Source organism: Quercus lobata, chromosome 1 (assembly GCF_001633185.2).
Source record: "Quercus lobata isolate SW786 chromosome 1, ValleyOak3.0 Primary Assembly, whole genome shotgun sequence".
Classification (NCBI taxonomy): domain Eukaryota; kingdom Viridiplantae; phylum Streptophyta; class Magnoliopsida; order Fagales; family Fagaceae; genus Quercus; species Quercus lobata.
Genome location: NC_044904.1, coordinates 35,356,422 through 35,371,968, shown reverse-complemented (window position 1 = coordinate 35,371,968; position 15,547 = coordinate 35,356,422). Strand labels below are relative to the sequence as shown.

The 15,547-nt window shown below is 36.7% G+C and overlaps 1 protein-coding gene, 1 long non-coding RNA gene and 1 pseudogene across 3 annotated transcripts; 1 reads left to right on the top strand and 2 right to left on the bottom strand.

Moving 5' to 3' along the window:
- Window positions 1-2,807: 2,807 nt before the first annotated feature.
- LOC115988514 (lysine histidine transporter-like 6) lies at window positions 2,808-6,510 on the bottom strand. Of its 2 annotated transcripts, none has more exons than XM_031112085.1 (8): window positions 6,208-6,510; window positions 5,958-6,103; window positions 5,246-5,629; window positions 3,809-4,202; window positions 3,380-3,485; window positions 3,168-3,259; window positions 3,001-3,069; window positions 2,808-2,921 (listed from the first exon to the last, which is right to left on the bottom strand). In XM_031112085.1, exons 1-8 carry the CDS (start codon window positions 6,229-6,231, stop codon window positions 2,823-2,825), a joined length of 1,314 nt encoding a protein of 437 aa, XP_030967945.1. In that variant the 5' UTR covers window positions 6,232-6,510; the 3' UTR covers window positions 2,808-2,822. The 2 variants fall into 2 exon arrangements, with proteins under 2 accessions (XP_030967945.1, XP_030967951.1); XM_031112091.1 differs by having other exon boundaries at window positions 5,958-6,100; window positions 6,208-6,508.
- A 1,264-nt stretch (window positions 6,511-7,774) lies between these two features.
- Window positions 7,775-9,641, top strand: LOC115988506. The gene is made up of 2 exons (XR_004091534.1): window positions 7,775-8,074; window positions 8,619-9,641. It is a non-coding gene; the product is annotated as an uncharacterized LOC115988506 (long non-coding RNA).
- Window positions 9,642-10,695: 1,054 nt separating this feature from the next.
- On the bottom strand, window positions 10,696-15,202 carry LOC115953072 (annotated as a pseudogene).
- Between the last annotated feature and the right edge of the window lie 345 nt (window positions 15,203-15,547).

The window sequence follows — 15,547 nt, the reverse complement described above, 5'->3', positions numbered from 1 at the left end:
ATTAATACCCATTCTCTCTCATAAACACCCATTTTTACACATTCACCCATTCCTCTCTTTCCCTCACTCTCTTCCTCACAGTCACCTCACCCAGCTCGTTGTCATCGCCGATCTAGCTCTCTGCTGGTCCAGCTCGCCACCTCAGCCCTTCACCGATTCAGCCTCCCTCTCGCTTTCGCCCTCCATCTTTCCTTTGCCCCTCCCTCTCTTCCTCCACCACCGACCCTTCGCCTCCCACTCCCAACTGACGACCCTTCGCCTTTCACCCCTAACTGACGACAGCAATGAAAGATCCGGTGGCAGGAATAAAAGACCATTGAGCGGCAGCAGTGGCAGCAGATCCGACTTCGTTGGGCATTTCACATGAGTTTTCTGTTGAGTATGTTTTGGGTTGGGTTTTCTGGTGGGTTTGGACTGTTTTTAGGTTGGGTTTTCCAATGGGTTTGTCTTGATTTTGAGTTGGATTTTCTAATTGCTTTTTCGTTGATTTTGGATTAATTTTCTGTTGATTTTGGGTTAATTCTCTGTGCTAGGTTGCGGTGTTTGGTGGTGGCACTGGGTTTGGTGGTTGGGTGGTTATTTTCTTCTTCCTTCTTCTTATTCTGGCGCGCTGGGTTTGTTGGGTTACACGTGTGAGTGAAGTCCCACATTGAATAAAGATGAGAAGAATGAGTGGTTAATATAACATAATTGAGCACATACCCATTGGGCTTAGGCCTTTTGGGTTAAAATGTGTCTCTATATGTTATATTAATTACTCAAGGAAGCTCCCCAAGGTGTTTATCTCCCCAACAAGTGGTATCAGAGCCCATGGTAATGTGCGGCGAAGGTGGTGAGGTGTTCATGGTCCCTACCCAGCGGGGACAGAGAAAGCCTAAATGGCCCACACATAAAGATCCTGGAGAAGAAAAAAAAAAAAAGAGCCCAACAAATGAATATTGCTAATGGTGCTAAATAATGGTGTGATGCAAGGTTCCCATGGACATGGACGTGCGGGGTTCCCATGGATGTGCGTGCGGGGTTGACACGTGGTTCCCATGGATGGCGTACGAGAGACTCATGGATGATGCATTGATGAAGTGAAAAGCCCATTAGGCAAGGGGGAGTAAGTAGGACTTGTTCATGGCCCATAGAGAAGTCTTGAAGCCCACAGAGAGGCAGAGACTCACACGTGAGGGGGAGATTGTTGGGTTACACGTGTGAGTGAAGTCCCACATTGAATAAATATAAGAAGAATGAGTGGTTAATATAACATAATTGAGCACATACCCATTGGGGCTTAGGCCTTTTGGATTAAAGTGTGTCTCTATATGTGCTCAATTATGTTATATTAACCACTCATTCTTCTCATCTTTATTCAATGTGGGACTTCACTCACACGTGTAACCCAACAATCTCCCCCTCACGTGTGAGTCTCTGCCTCTCTGTGGGCTTCAAGACCTCTCTATGGGTCATGAACAAGTCCTACTTACTCCCCCTTGCCTAATGGGCTTTTCACTTCATCAATGCATCATCCATGAGTCTCTCGTACGCCATCCATGGGAACCACGTGTCAACCCCGCACGCACATCCATGGGAACCCCGCACGTCCATGTCCATGGGAACCTTGCATCACACCATTATTTAGCACCATTAGCAATATTCATTTATTGGGCTCTTTTTTTGTTTTTTTTCTTCTCCAGGATCTTTATGTGTGGGCCATGTAGGCTTTCTCTGTCCCCGCTGGATAGGGACCATGAACACCTCACCACCTTCGCCGCACACCACCATGGGCTCTGATACCACTTGTCGGGGAGATAAACACCTTGGGGAGCTTCCTTGAGTAATTAATATAACATATAAAGACACACTTTAACCCAAAAGGCCTAAGCCCAATGGGTATGTGCTCAATTATGTTATATTAACCACTCATTCTTCTCATCTTTATTCAATGTGGGACTTCACTTACACGTGTAACCCAACAGGGTTGTTGTAAATGCTGGGGAAGAGAAGTAGTTTGATAGAGGAGAGAGAAAAAAAGAATAAAAAAATCGTTTACACATGAACAGTAACTGTGCATATAATGAACAATAAATGTGTATATATGCATGGTTACTGTTCATGTGTGTATATTTACACATTTTGAGCAAAAAAACACCTACATTAGTGGGTGTAAAAATGTGTAAAATTGGTATCTTTTTCTATTTTAGAAGATTATAGATGGGTTGATGTGGTTGCTCTAAGCGTTTGTATTGATTTGATATAAAGTTGAGTTATGACTTATCTTTTGCACTTTGACTATTTGACTAATTTGTAACTTGTGAATGGTTTTTTAATTTTGCTGAATGCGACTTGTGAGTTGTGAGTAGTGGTTGGTTATGTGACTTGGTCAATACATTAACATTAAAGGACAATAAAAATATAAAACATTTAAAGAATTGTAAACTTATAAATTAAATAATTGCAAAAAAATCACTTAACAATAATTAATATGTTTATTGTATAAGAAAGAAATATGTCAAATGAACTTATAGTTTATTTTTTTATTTTTTTGCTAGTACTATGAACAAATTTGTAATAAAGAAATCTCGTAGGTTGCAAGATTTATCTCCTACCCAAAATTCATCTCTTATATAATTTATATTTCTTATTGACCCCCTAGACAAAAATCCTAAAGCCGCCCCTTATTGAAATGTGTATATATATATATATATATATATATTTTTTTTTTTTCAGCTCATTACATTTTCCACTCCATTATATATAGAGAAAAGGTCATCAGAAAAATGAGTTTAGCCAACTCAATTACATTTTCCATTCAATTGACATAAAATCACCATAATTTATGCGTAGAAGCTATACGTGGATGCATCAGCAATAATATTCCGGAAGCCGCCAATTGTGGATGCCAACATAATAAAAACTCCAACGAATATGCAACTCTGCAACACATAAACGACTTGCATCAGTGGATAATCACCAAAAGAAGAAAAGGAATACTGTTTGCACAATATGATTTACCCAGTTGATGATCCATTTGGCACTAAATCTTTTTGGCTTCTTGATCACTAGCCACATAATACTGGGGAGCTGCAACAGTGCTCAATATTAATTTACTCTTTCAGTTGTAGTGTGTCATTGGGGGGGGGGGGGGGGGTGTGGAATGATACAACAGAAGAGAAGCTTACAAAATATGAAGTGGGAGCAAATCCAAATCCGCCAAAGAAACCAAGAAGATCCCCAAAGAAAGGGAAGGTGACTCCAACGAATAATGTAAATGCTGCAATATTTCAGGAACTTATTAGTGGTTTTAATTAAAAGAGTGTGACGAAATTTATCTCTCTCTGCCTATCTTTGTCTCTCAGGCTCTGGTCCTTTGAAATGTCAAGAAGAATCCCACCTACATAAGAAGATCTAGCGATGAGTCTGAGCGCAATTCCTGGTGGGAAGTTCATCTTTTTCACCATCATCCTCTCCAGCAAGGCAAATACAGGCATGGCATAGACCTACACATCTTTCTTCATTACATGTTGCTGCAATCCTCATGTAGTGTGTGTATAAATATATAAGGGAACATAATCACCTCCATTTCAAGTGAAATGGAGAGAGTCAATTTCATAGTTTAAATTTTATTTCTTGGATTTAAATTGTATGGACTAAAACGACATTTAAAATTTTAAATAAAGTGACATTGTATCTGCTTTTAGATTTGTGGTATCTAATGTAAACTATGAATGAATCGATTTTAAATGTAGAGACAAATATAAGCAGACGTGTACATGTGTACCATGCATGTATACCATATAAACTGAGAACTATAAATTTGTACCTGGTAGCTGCCTATGACATGGATGACCACCATTAGGTTAGCAGAGGCAATGAGCCACGCAGGTTTCTTGAGATTCATTAGCACATTGTCATCAACATCTTGCCCAAATGCCCAGTATCCAATAAGGGCCACCGGGAAGTAGCATATTGCATTGATAAAATAGGCTCCAAGTGCACCTTTCCACATGGGTTCCTTTGAAGGCCTCTCAGGAGTTGATGGAATTGTGGCCTGAATTTCAAGGGCCACAGCATGCCCAGCAAATGCAGAAGAGATTTGTCCCAATGCATTGAAGACACGAAACATGTAATCAGCTGAGCTAGTTTTTTTGTAAGCATAGCTCACATTATCTATCTGACCTCTAGCCAAGCAACCCACCCAGGCTATAGTTGAATAACTGCAATTTAGAAAGATGTATTTAAATCCACTATCTTTCAATATTTCACACGGTTGTTTCTAGAGTAAGCTGCTTTACAAAATAGCCAGAAATTCATAGGAATGATGGTTCTCAAGTAAGTTGGATAAAAAATTGGAAAATTGCTCTAGTTTATGAACCTCTAGTGTTCTCGGATGCATCTTTTTGCCACTTGAGTTGCCTATTTTTCTCAAAGTGGTTCATGATTTGTTGTGCATGGTTCACCAAAAGTTCATCAAGCACGTGGATGCCTTTAATTTTAACCTCTCTCTTTTGTATATATAAACGAGTACCTGTAGACATGAATTATAGTTATAGAATGTCCATGTTAAGGGAAAAAATTATGACCCAAACAGTAGTTTCCTTGTCTGGTATCTGAGTAAGGATGGTTGAATTTCAATGGCCAAGAACAAATAGAGGGAGGGGGGGAACACCCTCTCATATATACTTCATAGTTCAGGGGAGGCATGGCCTATGAGTTCATTTATGCTGAGAGTAGTTATAATCAGGTGGCTTAATAATGTCTTGGTTTGCCGGAAATATCAAGATTTAGATGCTTAAACCAGGGCTGGACGTTGTGCCACTAAAATTACCAATTTATTCTTTAAGGATTGCGAAGCTTTGACCAACTAATTTATTTAATGAAAATTTGTCACTTTCTGACAAGTATAGAACAACTAAAACAATAAACAATAAGTGTTGCTTAACCAACTCAAATATAAGCAACACAACCTTTATCTACAGAACTTGGGTTGTTTTTGCTTCAATTGATGCAGTTATAAGCCCTTAATTTGTTTAATTCTATGTCAAACCAACTTTAATCAGAGTTGAGACAGTAGATAAGTCGGTCCCAGTACCACCCAACTTAGGCCTTCCATCATTTCCCAACCTAACGTAATACTTTCTTTCCATTCTTTTCTTTTGGCTTAGAAATCAAAGTTAAAAATGACTTAATTTCCCAGAAGGTGTTCTAAGTCTACCATTTACCCAAAATCTAAGCTGAACAAGCATGCATAAGTTGGTACCTTAGTGACATGACTGCTGCTGCTAGCGAAACACCAGCAACAGAATTAAAGTTGGGTAGCTGAGACAAGAAGAAATGGATGCCTCCAAAGATTAAAATCCAGTAAGATTGTTTGAGCTGTGCGCAATTGGTGCAGGCCATCTCCATAAATTTCTTGAGGCACTTTCCCCCAGTGACCATATACACTGTGTCACACCCAACCTGGACAATAAGTTGCTGGGGAAGCACAATCCAAGGTCCGAGTTTTGGCCCAAAGGCATGTCGACCGAGGTCAATGTATCGATCAAAACGAGTACCTGGAACACATTCATGGAGTTGTATCATCTGCCACATTGTGTTCAAGGTCATGCACCATAATATTGCCAAAACCAGTGTCCCTGGACCCCTGAACAAGGACATGAGTTATTATTTATAATTAAAAAAAACAGTTATTATAGTAGTTTTGGCATGGGCATATTAGCAACGGCATTATTATAGTAGTTTTGGGCATATTAGAATAGAAAGAAAGAGAAATTAATTAAATATTGATGCACAAGTGAATAGAAACAGTGTATCTTTATATGATTACTGTAGTTGTTAGGAGAGCTGACGCGGGTGATTTTCAAGGTAAAATATGTAAAATTGTAAACTTTTTATATTTTAGAAGGATTGATGTGAGTGCTCTAGAGTAAGAGAATATATATAAGTTGAGTTTAGTTGAGTCCAATATGTACCATCTTAAGTAGGCCATAGCATAAGGCAGGCTGAGTACTCCTGCACCTATCATAGCTGTGACAATGTGAAAAGTTGAGTACCACCATTTGGCACGGCGTGAGGTGTCCTCCTCTATCCATTTGCCGTCTGAATTAGCAACTTCCTGCTAGAGTTCATAATTTACAAACAGTGAGCTAAGGAATCTACAATTAATATGGTGCAGAAAATAGTCAGTATGAATATGTAACAAGGGTGGTCATGCTCTCTCACCTTAGTAGGAGAAGTTGAAACCATTTTTGCAGCCAAAGCAAGGACTCAGACAGACCCCTCCCTCCAATATGTGAGTAATTCCTTGATGGTCGTCATGTATAATGTATGTGTAGTGGCTGTGGTTGGTGACTCAAAGTGTACGGGCGAGTGAATAAAGTGAAAAATGGGTATTTTACATTGATTAGTCCCACTTTAATTTTTAGTATTTGTTTTCGCTGCTTCCTCAGGTGGAACGTGCTTTTTAAGGCTATAATCAAATGAGAGAGCCATAACGATGGATAAAGTAATAGTTTTGGTTGAAAATAGTTTTGGCTGTTTAGGGCATAGCTCAATTGATAAATTATTATTATTATTATTATTTATTTTTTTTAGCAGCAACAATGTACACAACCAATTTCACGCTCAATTTTAAATCTAGTGGAATTGTAAACTTATGACGGGAGTAATGTCACATTTACATGAGTCCATCAAAAACACTTTTTTGTTCTGCACAAATCACAACTTGACACATTAGTTGAATATGAAATAGGGTGTATCCTTAGACTTATTATTCAGGCAGAGATGTCTAGGGTTTAAATCTACTTCCCACAACTATCAAAAATAAAAAATAAAAGCTTTGGTTAACAATTGAAGTAACAAATCACTCCAGATATTTGGAAAAATGATATTAAACTTTCCTACCAGGACTGGTCCTAGACATTTTTAGGCCTTAGGCGAGAATTAAAATTGGGCATTTTTTTAATATTTATGTATTAATTAAATTAATATTTATTTAATCTTTTTATATTATAATATATTTTATTTAAAATCTGTTTTTCTTACTTTTTGAGATGCAAATTGACTAATTAAAATTTTGTATCTAAGTTCTTCTAACATCTCATTTTCATTATCTTCTAACTCTTTTGGATGAATTTCTTGTTTATTTGTGATATTTTCATCTAAATTTTGTGTTGTATTTTGTTTATTACTAATAAAAAATTTATTCATTGATTATTTTTTAGACTCAATAAATTTTTTTTTTTTAAGTTTTTCATATTCAGATATATATTTTTTAGTAGAAATTTCTAATAAAATAATATTTAAAAATAAAATAAACACTATCTATAATATATTTATAATGACTGAAATAAAAAATAACTTTCAAATATAAAGCAATAGAACCTGATGTTTATAGAAAAGTATTATTGTAGCTCTAGCTTTACTAAACAATAATCAATCTCAAATTCTCAACCTGCACAAATATAAAAACGCATGATTAAAAAAAAAAAGATTTGAAAGCCCAGACAGAAGGACAACTCCACCTAAAACCCAGCCAAAAATTGAAAGCCCAGCCAAGACCGACCCTATTACCCAAAAAAACAAAAACAAAAACAAAAGATGCAAAAGACAAAAAAACGATCCTATTACCTAAAAAAACAAAAACAAAAACAAAAGTTACCTAAAAAAAACAAAAACAAAAACAAAAACAAAAGATGCAGAAGACAAAAACCGATCGTCCTATTACCTAAAAAAAAAAAAAAAAAAAAAATGTAAAAGACAAAACTCTAGGCCCACGGCCCCAGCCGAAGATAAGACATAAGAGTCATAAGACTCTAGTCCACCCACAGCCACAAGTCTTCTTAGATAAGACTATAAGCCTCCATCTCCAAAACCAGTAAACCATGGTACCATTTGGATTCTGGATCTGCAGTGTGCAGAGCAGATGAAAAGTCATATATAGTCTATACCTAGAGAGCACAGAGTTGAGACGGAACGGATCACTGATCAGATCGAAGGAAGCATGAGCCACCAACAAAAGATTTAAAAGTAGAACCAGTGTAGAGAAAGAATGAGAGAGGCAGAGAGCAAGAGCTGAGAGAGAGAGAAGGTACGAGTAAATTTTAGGGATTTGAGATTTTTTAAGTGTTTTGATTTGAGATTGTTTTGTAGGTAAATTTTTTAGATCGAATTTGCACTTTATTCGGTTGAATTTTGATTTGTCCAGAGGTTAAAGGATATTTTTGAGATAATTGAGTTTTTTTTGATGAAATAATTGATTTGTTTAGTGCAAAGAATTCTTCGGATAGCGATATTTATAAAGATGTTCTAAATTTTTTGTTCTTTGTCACAGTAATGTATCAGATTTTTTAGAGGATTCATTTGAAACTAATTATTTTTTGGATAAATTACATGCTTAGTTCCTAATAATATTGTTTCTCAAAAAAAAAGTTCCTAATAATATTTTGGTGTTGCGTGTAGAAAATATTGACGTGATTAATGGTAAAATTAATATATTGTTTTTATGTCACTAGATTTCCACCTAAGCTGCCACGTGGAATTAATTTAAAAAATCAAAGTTTTTCTATCTCGGTCTAACTCTCTCTCTCTCTGTCTCTGATATATCACTCTCTCTCTCTCTGCTTATTGCTCAGCCTCCATGACCGAAGCTTGCTCAAGGGTAGGCAAATACAAAAATACCCATTCCAAGTCCAAATCTATTTTGATGGAGCTCCTTTTGTCTCATACCATGTAACTTCTTGGCTCCTTCAAAGCTCCATGAAAGAAGTCGATAAAATACAATCTATTCACATTGTAGATGTGTAATTTGTATCCTTCATTCTCTTTGAATAATTTTTATTTAAAAAAAAAAAAAAAAACCCCTTCATTTCTATTCCGTCAATGGAAAAATGAAAGAAAGGATAGCATTGGGAAACTTAATTATAGAAGATGGAAATAGAATATAAGTTAAAATACCCAGACCTTTGCAAAAATAATTTGTTTTTGATTTTGCAAAGCTAAGTTGAAAATACCCAGACCTTTATACCAAAACAAAAAATTTTAGTCAGATCACATTGAGCGCTTACTCATATCCATACCCATTTACAAATCAACTTAGAATACCCACGAATCCATTTTGAAAAACAAACCAAAATCTAAATCAAATCATACTATCTATATGGCTTGCAAAAATGAACAATACCCACAAATGCAAAGGGCTTCATCCACTCAAAACATACCCATCTGAAATCACCAAACCCTTCTCCTTTAGATTCCCCTCATGCACAGTTCAAAGACAGATAGAGGCTTAGAGCTTCGATCTTGGTAGATTGATGAGAGAGAGTGAGTAAGAGTGAGAGAGCGGGAGGTTACAAAAGAGGGTTTGGATTTGGCAACCACCAGTATGATGGCGGTGGCAAGCGGCGGAGAATAGCAGTGGCGTTGAAGGAACTCAGAGATTGAGCTTCGGTCATGCTGTCATGGAGGCTGAGCATAGAAGAGAGAGAGAGTGAGTCTGAGTTTGATCAAAGAGACAGAGAGAGTAAGAGGGACTGAGTTAGAAAATTGTTGAATTTTTTTAATAACGCCACATGGAAGCTTATGTGGAAATTGCCGTGGCATAAAAGATAATATATTAATTTTACTGTTAGCAAGATAATATATTAATTTTACTGTTAGCAACGTCACTATTTTTTATTTAGTACTTAATGGTAGGAATTATTTTGATACGATACCAAAAAGTTAAGGATCAAATTGACACATTTGAAAGGTTAACTGTCAATTTGAAAGGTTAAGGGTCAAATTGACATTTGGTCTCATAAAAAAAAAAAATTGACATTCAGTGTAAACGATAGGGATCAAATATGTAGTTTACCTTTCTTCTTCTTCTTCTTCTTCTTCTTTTTAAATCGTTATTTTTCAAAATTTTGGGCCCTCTTCCTCTTGGGGGTCTTAGACAATGACTTAATTGGCTTAGTGGAAGGGCCGGCCCTGTCTACCACTCAACCATGTAGTAGTAATAACGTGCTGAGTGTTTCCCAAGCACTGTCTTGCCACTCTTATTGTCATTGTACGAATGTACCTAGTCACACTAATCCTGGCTTTCTACATGGTAGGAGAACCTGTTATCTTATGTGTGAACATTCAGGTCCACCAAGGTTTAACTTTTGGGTTAGTGACTTAGTGCAGACCAGGGAATACAATACCTACTTCATGGTCCAGACCCGGGAATCAGAGGGAATTGATGGGAATTTCTTATTTTTCCACTAGAACCAATCGTGGGAAATTTTGTTGGTTGATGAATTGGATCCCTTTTACAGAAAAGGGACATTAGTTTCAGAAATAATGATTAAAGCGAGGAAGCTGCTTACCTGCTTGTTATGTCAAAGTTGGTGGGCATCTTATCTTTATTTGTGATGTGTCCCCAGTGGCTTTGGAGACCGAAAGGGAACTGCTTGGCACTGCATTCCACAAAAAAATTATACACAAATTTTCATATTTTGGCTAATCTTACATCGTCGTCATATATATATACATCACATTCACTAATCATGGATTTAGAATTGGCCCTGACTTGCATTCAGGTTGAACTTCCAGGGTCAAAATCAAATATGTAAACCAGAACCTCTCATTCACTTTTGCAAGAAGATGGCAGACAGGAATTACAGGATGCTTTCAAGCCTGTGATTCCATAAAAATTCTTGGCAATATTTTCTTTTTTTTGCTATGTGAATTCTCACTTGCTCACGCACCACAAGAGGTGTTAAAACCACTAGGACATCCCATGAACCTCAATTCTTGGCAATAATTACACATTTGCTTGAATCTTTCTCACACTGCAAATGAATATGGAAAGGAAAAGCTGCCGTCTTCAGCTTCCAATCTCTCTCCCCAAAATTTTTACAAATCATCAATGTATCTCAAAACTAGTACCTTTCTTCCTTTAATCCCTAGACTTCAGGTTAGGGCCTTGGGAATTCTAGATTTAATAAACCTGCTCATGATTTCCTTGGTGGTTCAGAATATTCACCAAAATTGGGTGGTCCTCTGAGAAACAAAAAGTATGCAAAAAATTTCCCAAGGATCAAAGCTTTTGCCATATTAGCCTAGCGCATTACATGTGCTTCATCACAGTTTCCCCAACTGGAAAACATGACACTAGACAATCTCTAAAATGTGGATATATAGATAGATAGACAGACAAACATAACTAACTTCTCATTATTTTTTAACTCAATTTTTGTGAATGTACAATAAGGCTGATCAAACACTGAAGCTGAAAGATCAACAATATACTGCCCCCAAAACATATGTCAGCATGAATATTTATTTGTTACACGTGAGTTTGCAAAGCCAAATTTGTGATCAGTAGAAGAAAATTAATCTTATTCACCAAAATAAAGTATCCATTAACTGGAACTCCTGCTATGATAGCCTTTTGACATAAAAACATCTGCTTCGATGTAAACCTACAGGTACTCTTATCCGTAAGCTGACTATAGTCTTTGTAATGAGTTGATAAGGCCCATTGTAGGTTCAATCTGATAGCAAACAAAGTTCTGTATAACTACTTATCAAGAAAGTTCTGTATAACCTAACACACTGAAGTCCCGAATGAGTCAATACAATAATTAATTCATAAAGCCCCCTTCAGGCATGTTTGGTGGCCCTTGTGATGGAACCTGTCCCTGAGAAACTAATTGTGACCTGCCTGGACCTTGAATGTAAGCTTGACCCATCCCCGTCCCAACCATTTGTTGTTGCTGCGGAAGTTGTTGCTGTTGCTGCAGTTGCGGAAGCTGCTGCTGCAGCTGTGAGAGTGGTTGCTGTTGTGGTTGCAGCTGCGAGAGTGGTTGCTGCTGTTGCAGTTGCAGCAGCTGCTGCTGCTGTTGCAGTTGAGGCAGCTCCTGCTGCTGTTGCAGTTGAGGAAGCTGCTATTGTTGTTGCATCTGTGGGAGCTGCTGCTGTTGCAGTTGCGGAAGCTGCTGTTGTTGTTGCAGTTGTGGAAGGTGCTGTTGTTGCAGCTGTGGATGCTGTTGAGATTGCATCTGCTGCTGCTGCATTTGTTGCTGTTGTTGCTGCTGACTTGATATTTGTGGCTTAAATACAACCATATCCTGATTCCACAAATAGTTTAGGTTTAGTAAATTGCAAAGCTGAGTAATCCTACATGGTTCATCCACAAACTTGTTTTGGAGCCTGAACTCACTGGCTTCAACATTAAAGATTAAAAAAGAAATGCAAAGATGCAAAAGCAAATTTTACATCGTGGGAAGCAACTTTTACATTGTGGAAAGCTACTTAAAGTTTACTGTAAAAGTAAGTTCCGAGAAAACAAGGTCACAAATTATTTTGCAACTTTCTTTTAGTTTTGATGAACCTGGTAATTTTTTGTTAATGTGAGAGCACAGAGGTGGCGGCTATAAGATTTTCCAGATAGCATGTACTAAACAAAATCTCAGTTAATTGATAATAATTGAAGTTCACAAAAATCTTACCCCAGGAAAAAGCATTCCAATCAAGCGGCAGGCTTTGTCAGAAACAGATAGCAGCAATGTCTGAGATGGCAATTGAATGACTGCACACTAAAAGATCCCAGTAGACATACATTTGTGGTTTCAAATTTACAAAATAAGACATAAAACTTAAGCTGTTTCAAATATCAAATTGAAGCAAAGATGCCACCTTATCTAGGTGGTAAAGCTTCATGATGCATGGTCAAAGCAGCAGGGGTTCAAAACCCTTATCCAGCCAAAATTAAAAATAAATAATTCATGAACTTGTTCATTACAGAATTTTTGAAGCATTTTACTTTCTTTTTTTTAAGTAATAATTTTGTATGAAAAAAGGGCATAGCCCTAATATTCGGTCAGCATAAAAGAGATACACAAGAAAAGAATTTATGTGGTCTAAAACCCTAAAGATCTAAGCATTCCCAAAAAGAGCAAGAAGCAAAATCCTCAATTTCCCTTATATGACCTTATCCAATTGAAAAGTGATCTCAAAAATAAAAATCTTAGTTTAAGCAATCAGAACCCAGTTTAATAAAAAATGCATACCTCTCTCCCTCCAAATGCATGTCATCAAACATAGGGATACAGTGTTCCACACATCCAAATTCTAAAGCATATGACTTATTAATTCTTATTGAAGTAAACAATTCGACAAGGTTTATTTGAGTGTCTTGAAGAATCAAAGCAGTTGTTCTATAACACTTCAGAATTGAAGGATTTAAGACCCTTGGAATATTCTTAAAACATGTTTTAGGGATTGGCAGGCTTCAAATGGTAGTAGTTAACAAGGTTCAAATGCCGTGTAATTTTTTTTTTTTTTTATAATTTTTTATAATTTGATAATAGGGGGAAGAGGGGATTTGAATCTTGGATGTCTCATTTGGAAACACAAGAAGGTGCTAACTAGTTGAGCTACAAGGCTCTTGGTGTTTAAAATCTACGCAGCAATTATTTTCATTATGGGGAAACTTCATAGCAAGTTAAATTAGCTCAAATACCAGATCAACTGTAGAATATATATTCAATATCAGATTTGAAAAAGCTCATTCCACATTAAACATCTGCTAATTGTATAAATGTTGGTATAGTTCAATGATTGACAACAATGAGCTCGATACCAAAGTTGATGCAGCATAAAATTTTCTAAAGAAAATTGCAGAGCATCCAAAACAGAAAAATAAGATAAACCTAGGAAGCAACAACTAGGGTTGGTTGGAGTCAGCACAAAGTCATTTGAAAAATTCTAACTAAAATTTTATTTTGATAATTCTATAGGTCAGGAGGGAGAATTTAAACCCTGGACATCTACGTTGGAAACATCAAGAGGTGCCCTGAGCTATAAGGCTCCTCACTCAAATTAAAATTTTATTATCATAAACTTGTCTCCGTATGAGTTAGATCAAAACGCTAATCCTTATTGACTTAGATCAAAACCCAATTATTGAATTACAAAAATAACTTTGACTCTAGAAAATTAAATAAAACATCTAATTAGCTAATAAAAGGCTGGTTGTAGTCCTTAGTGTAGAACATATTCCCAGTTCCTACGCTCTCTTTTCCCAGTTGTGTAAACATTTGAACTTGTGCAAAATCTGGTATTATAGAGTATGTTCCCGATAAATCATCATACTTTCAAGAATTCCCACTTATCCAAAGCCACAGAGTTGGCGCCATTATGCTAACCTAGTAAAAGATCAGTTCTAGATCCACAAAAGAAAATTATACTGAAATTAATGCTGAACAACAGAGGAAAAAAAATGAAGAAATACACATAGTTGTTGACCCTTTTTGTGTTGGGGGGGGGGGGGGGGGGAGGGTGTTTGTGGCGGAAGAAATAGCTAAAGACAACTTACAAGCTTCTTTTCTTGCAGTTGTCCAAGAAATCCATGCTGGCTCATTGCACGAAAAACTAGGAAATTTGCCTTTCCAACATATTGCCTAATATTGAACACAATGAAGTTAACAAATCCAGAAAGATAGATGGACAGAGACACAAGCATAAGTAGAGAAAATCAAAATTTTCACTCAGAAGAATTACTTATTGTTCATGTGGTCCTGAGATATTAGCCGAACTATTTGCATTGTTGGCAGCCAGTTTGCTGCAAGCCTGAAAAGCACAGGAGATATACATGCCAGTAAATAAAGATTAATCTTCTATGGTGTGCTAAAATTTAGCATTATAGCATTATACCTCCACTGTTACAAATGTTCTAAACAAGGAATCCAAAACTTTTCCCTCAAAAAGATGTAGCTGTTGGGAAACACATAAAGTAGGAAACCTAAATACAGAACTAATACCACCTCATAGTCTATGTCAGGGTATTGAAAAGAAATACTAAGATTTTTGAGTCATCCTTTACATATTGGCTTTTGATTGAGGTCATCTACCTTGTTCATTAATAATGTTGGATGCTATAAAGGACAAGTGAGAGCTGCAAGGTGCTAACAGGTTCTTTTAGCTTCCAAGTGCAAGATAAGTCCACAATATTTTTTTTTGATAAATAAAATAGTATTTGAAATCTATGGAGTTCGTTTTACGATTATTATTTATTATTATCAGGATAAGACACCAATTGATTTGTATAAGTTACAATTAAACTTAAGATGGTGGCATTGGCAACCATAGTTTTTGTGAAGGACAAGGGACATAGGGAAGCTACTTTACTGTCCAATTGTCCATAATGGCTTCCAAGTGGTACATGAGAGAAGTGGTCCAGCATGCTCATGCTGCCGAATTGAATTGGACTAGAAAATAGAAACTTTCTACTTCTTCTGTTTTGTGACAGATGTAATGTAACTATCTATATACTGACTGTTTCTGAAGCTTGTGATCCTTTTTTTTTTTTTTTGACATGTTCCCCCCCAAAAAGTGCCAAGCAAATGAGGACGACAAAGGGGCCGGCCGGCTGCTGGGACGGCTAGGCTAGGGAGAGTGATTGGCAAATGGCAACCAAAGGTGCATCTTTCTGTTTAAAAAAAGAGAGAAGAAAAGAAAAGAAAGCATATGCATAGATTCCATTCTTTGGTGGGACAAATTTCTGTCTCTGGTTTCTTACAAAATGGACCATCCC

What these genes read in the sequence shown, in the direction of transcription:
- LOC115988514 (XM_031112085.1), bottom strand. Translation starts at nt 6,231, where the DNA reads ATGGTTTCAACTTCTCCTACTAAG. An exon ending in GCAGCAGTCATGTCACTAAG is followed by an intron (nt 4,203 to 5,245) that starts GTACCAACTTAT and finishes TCTAAATTGCAG; the next exon opens with TTATTCAACTATAGCCTGGG. An exon ending in CCAAATGGATCATCAACTGG is followed by an intron (nt 2,922 to 3,000) that starts GTAAATCATATT and finishes TATGTGTTGCAG; the next exon opens with AGTTGCATATTCGTTGGAGT.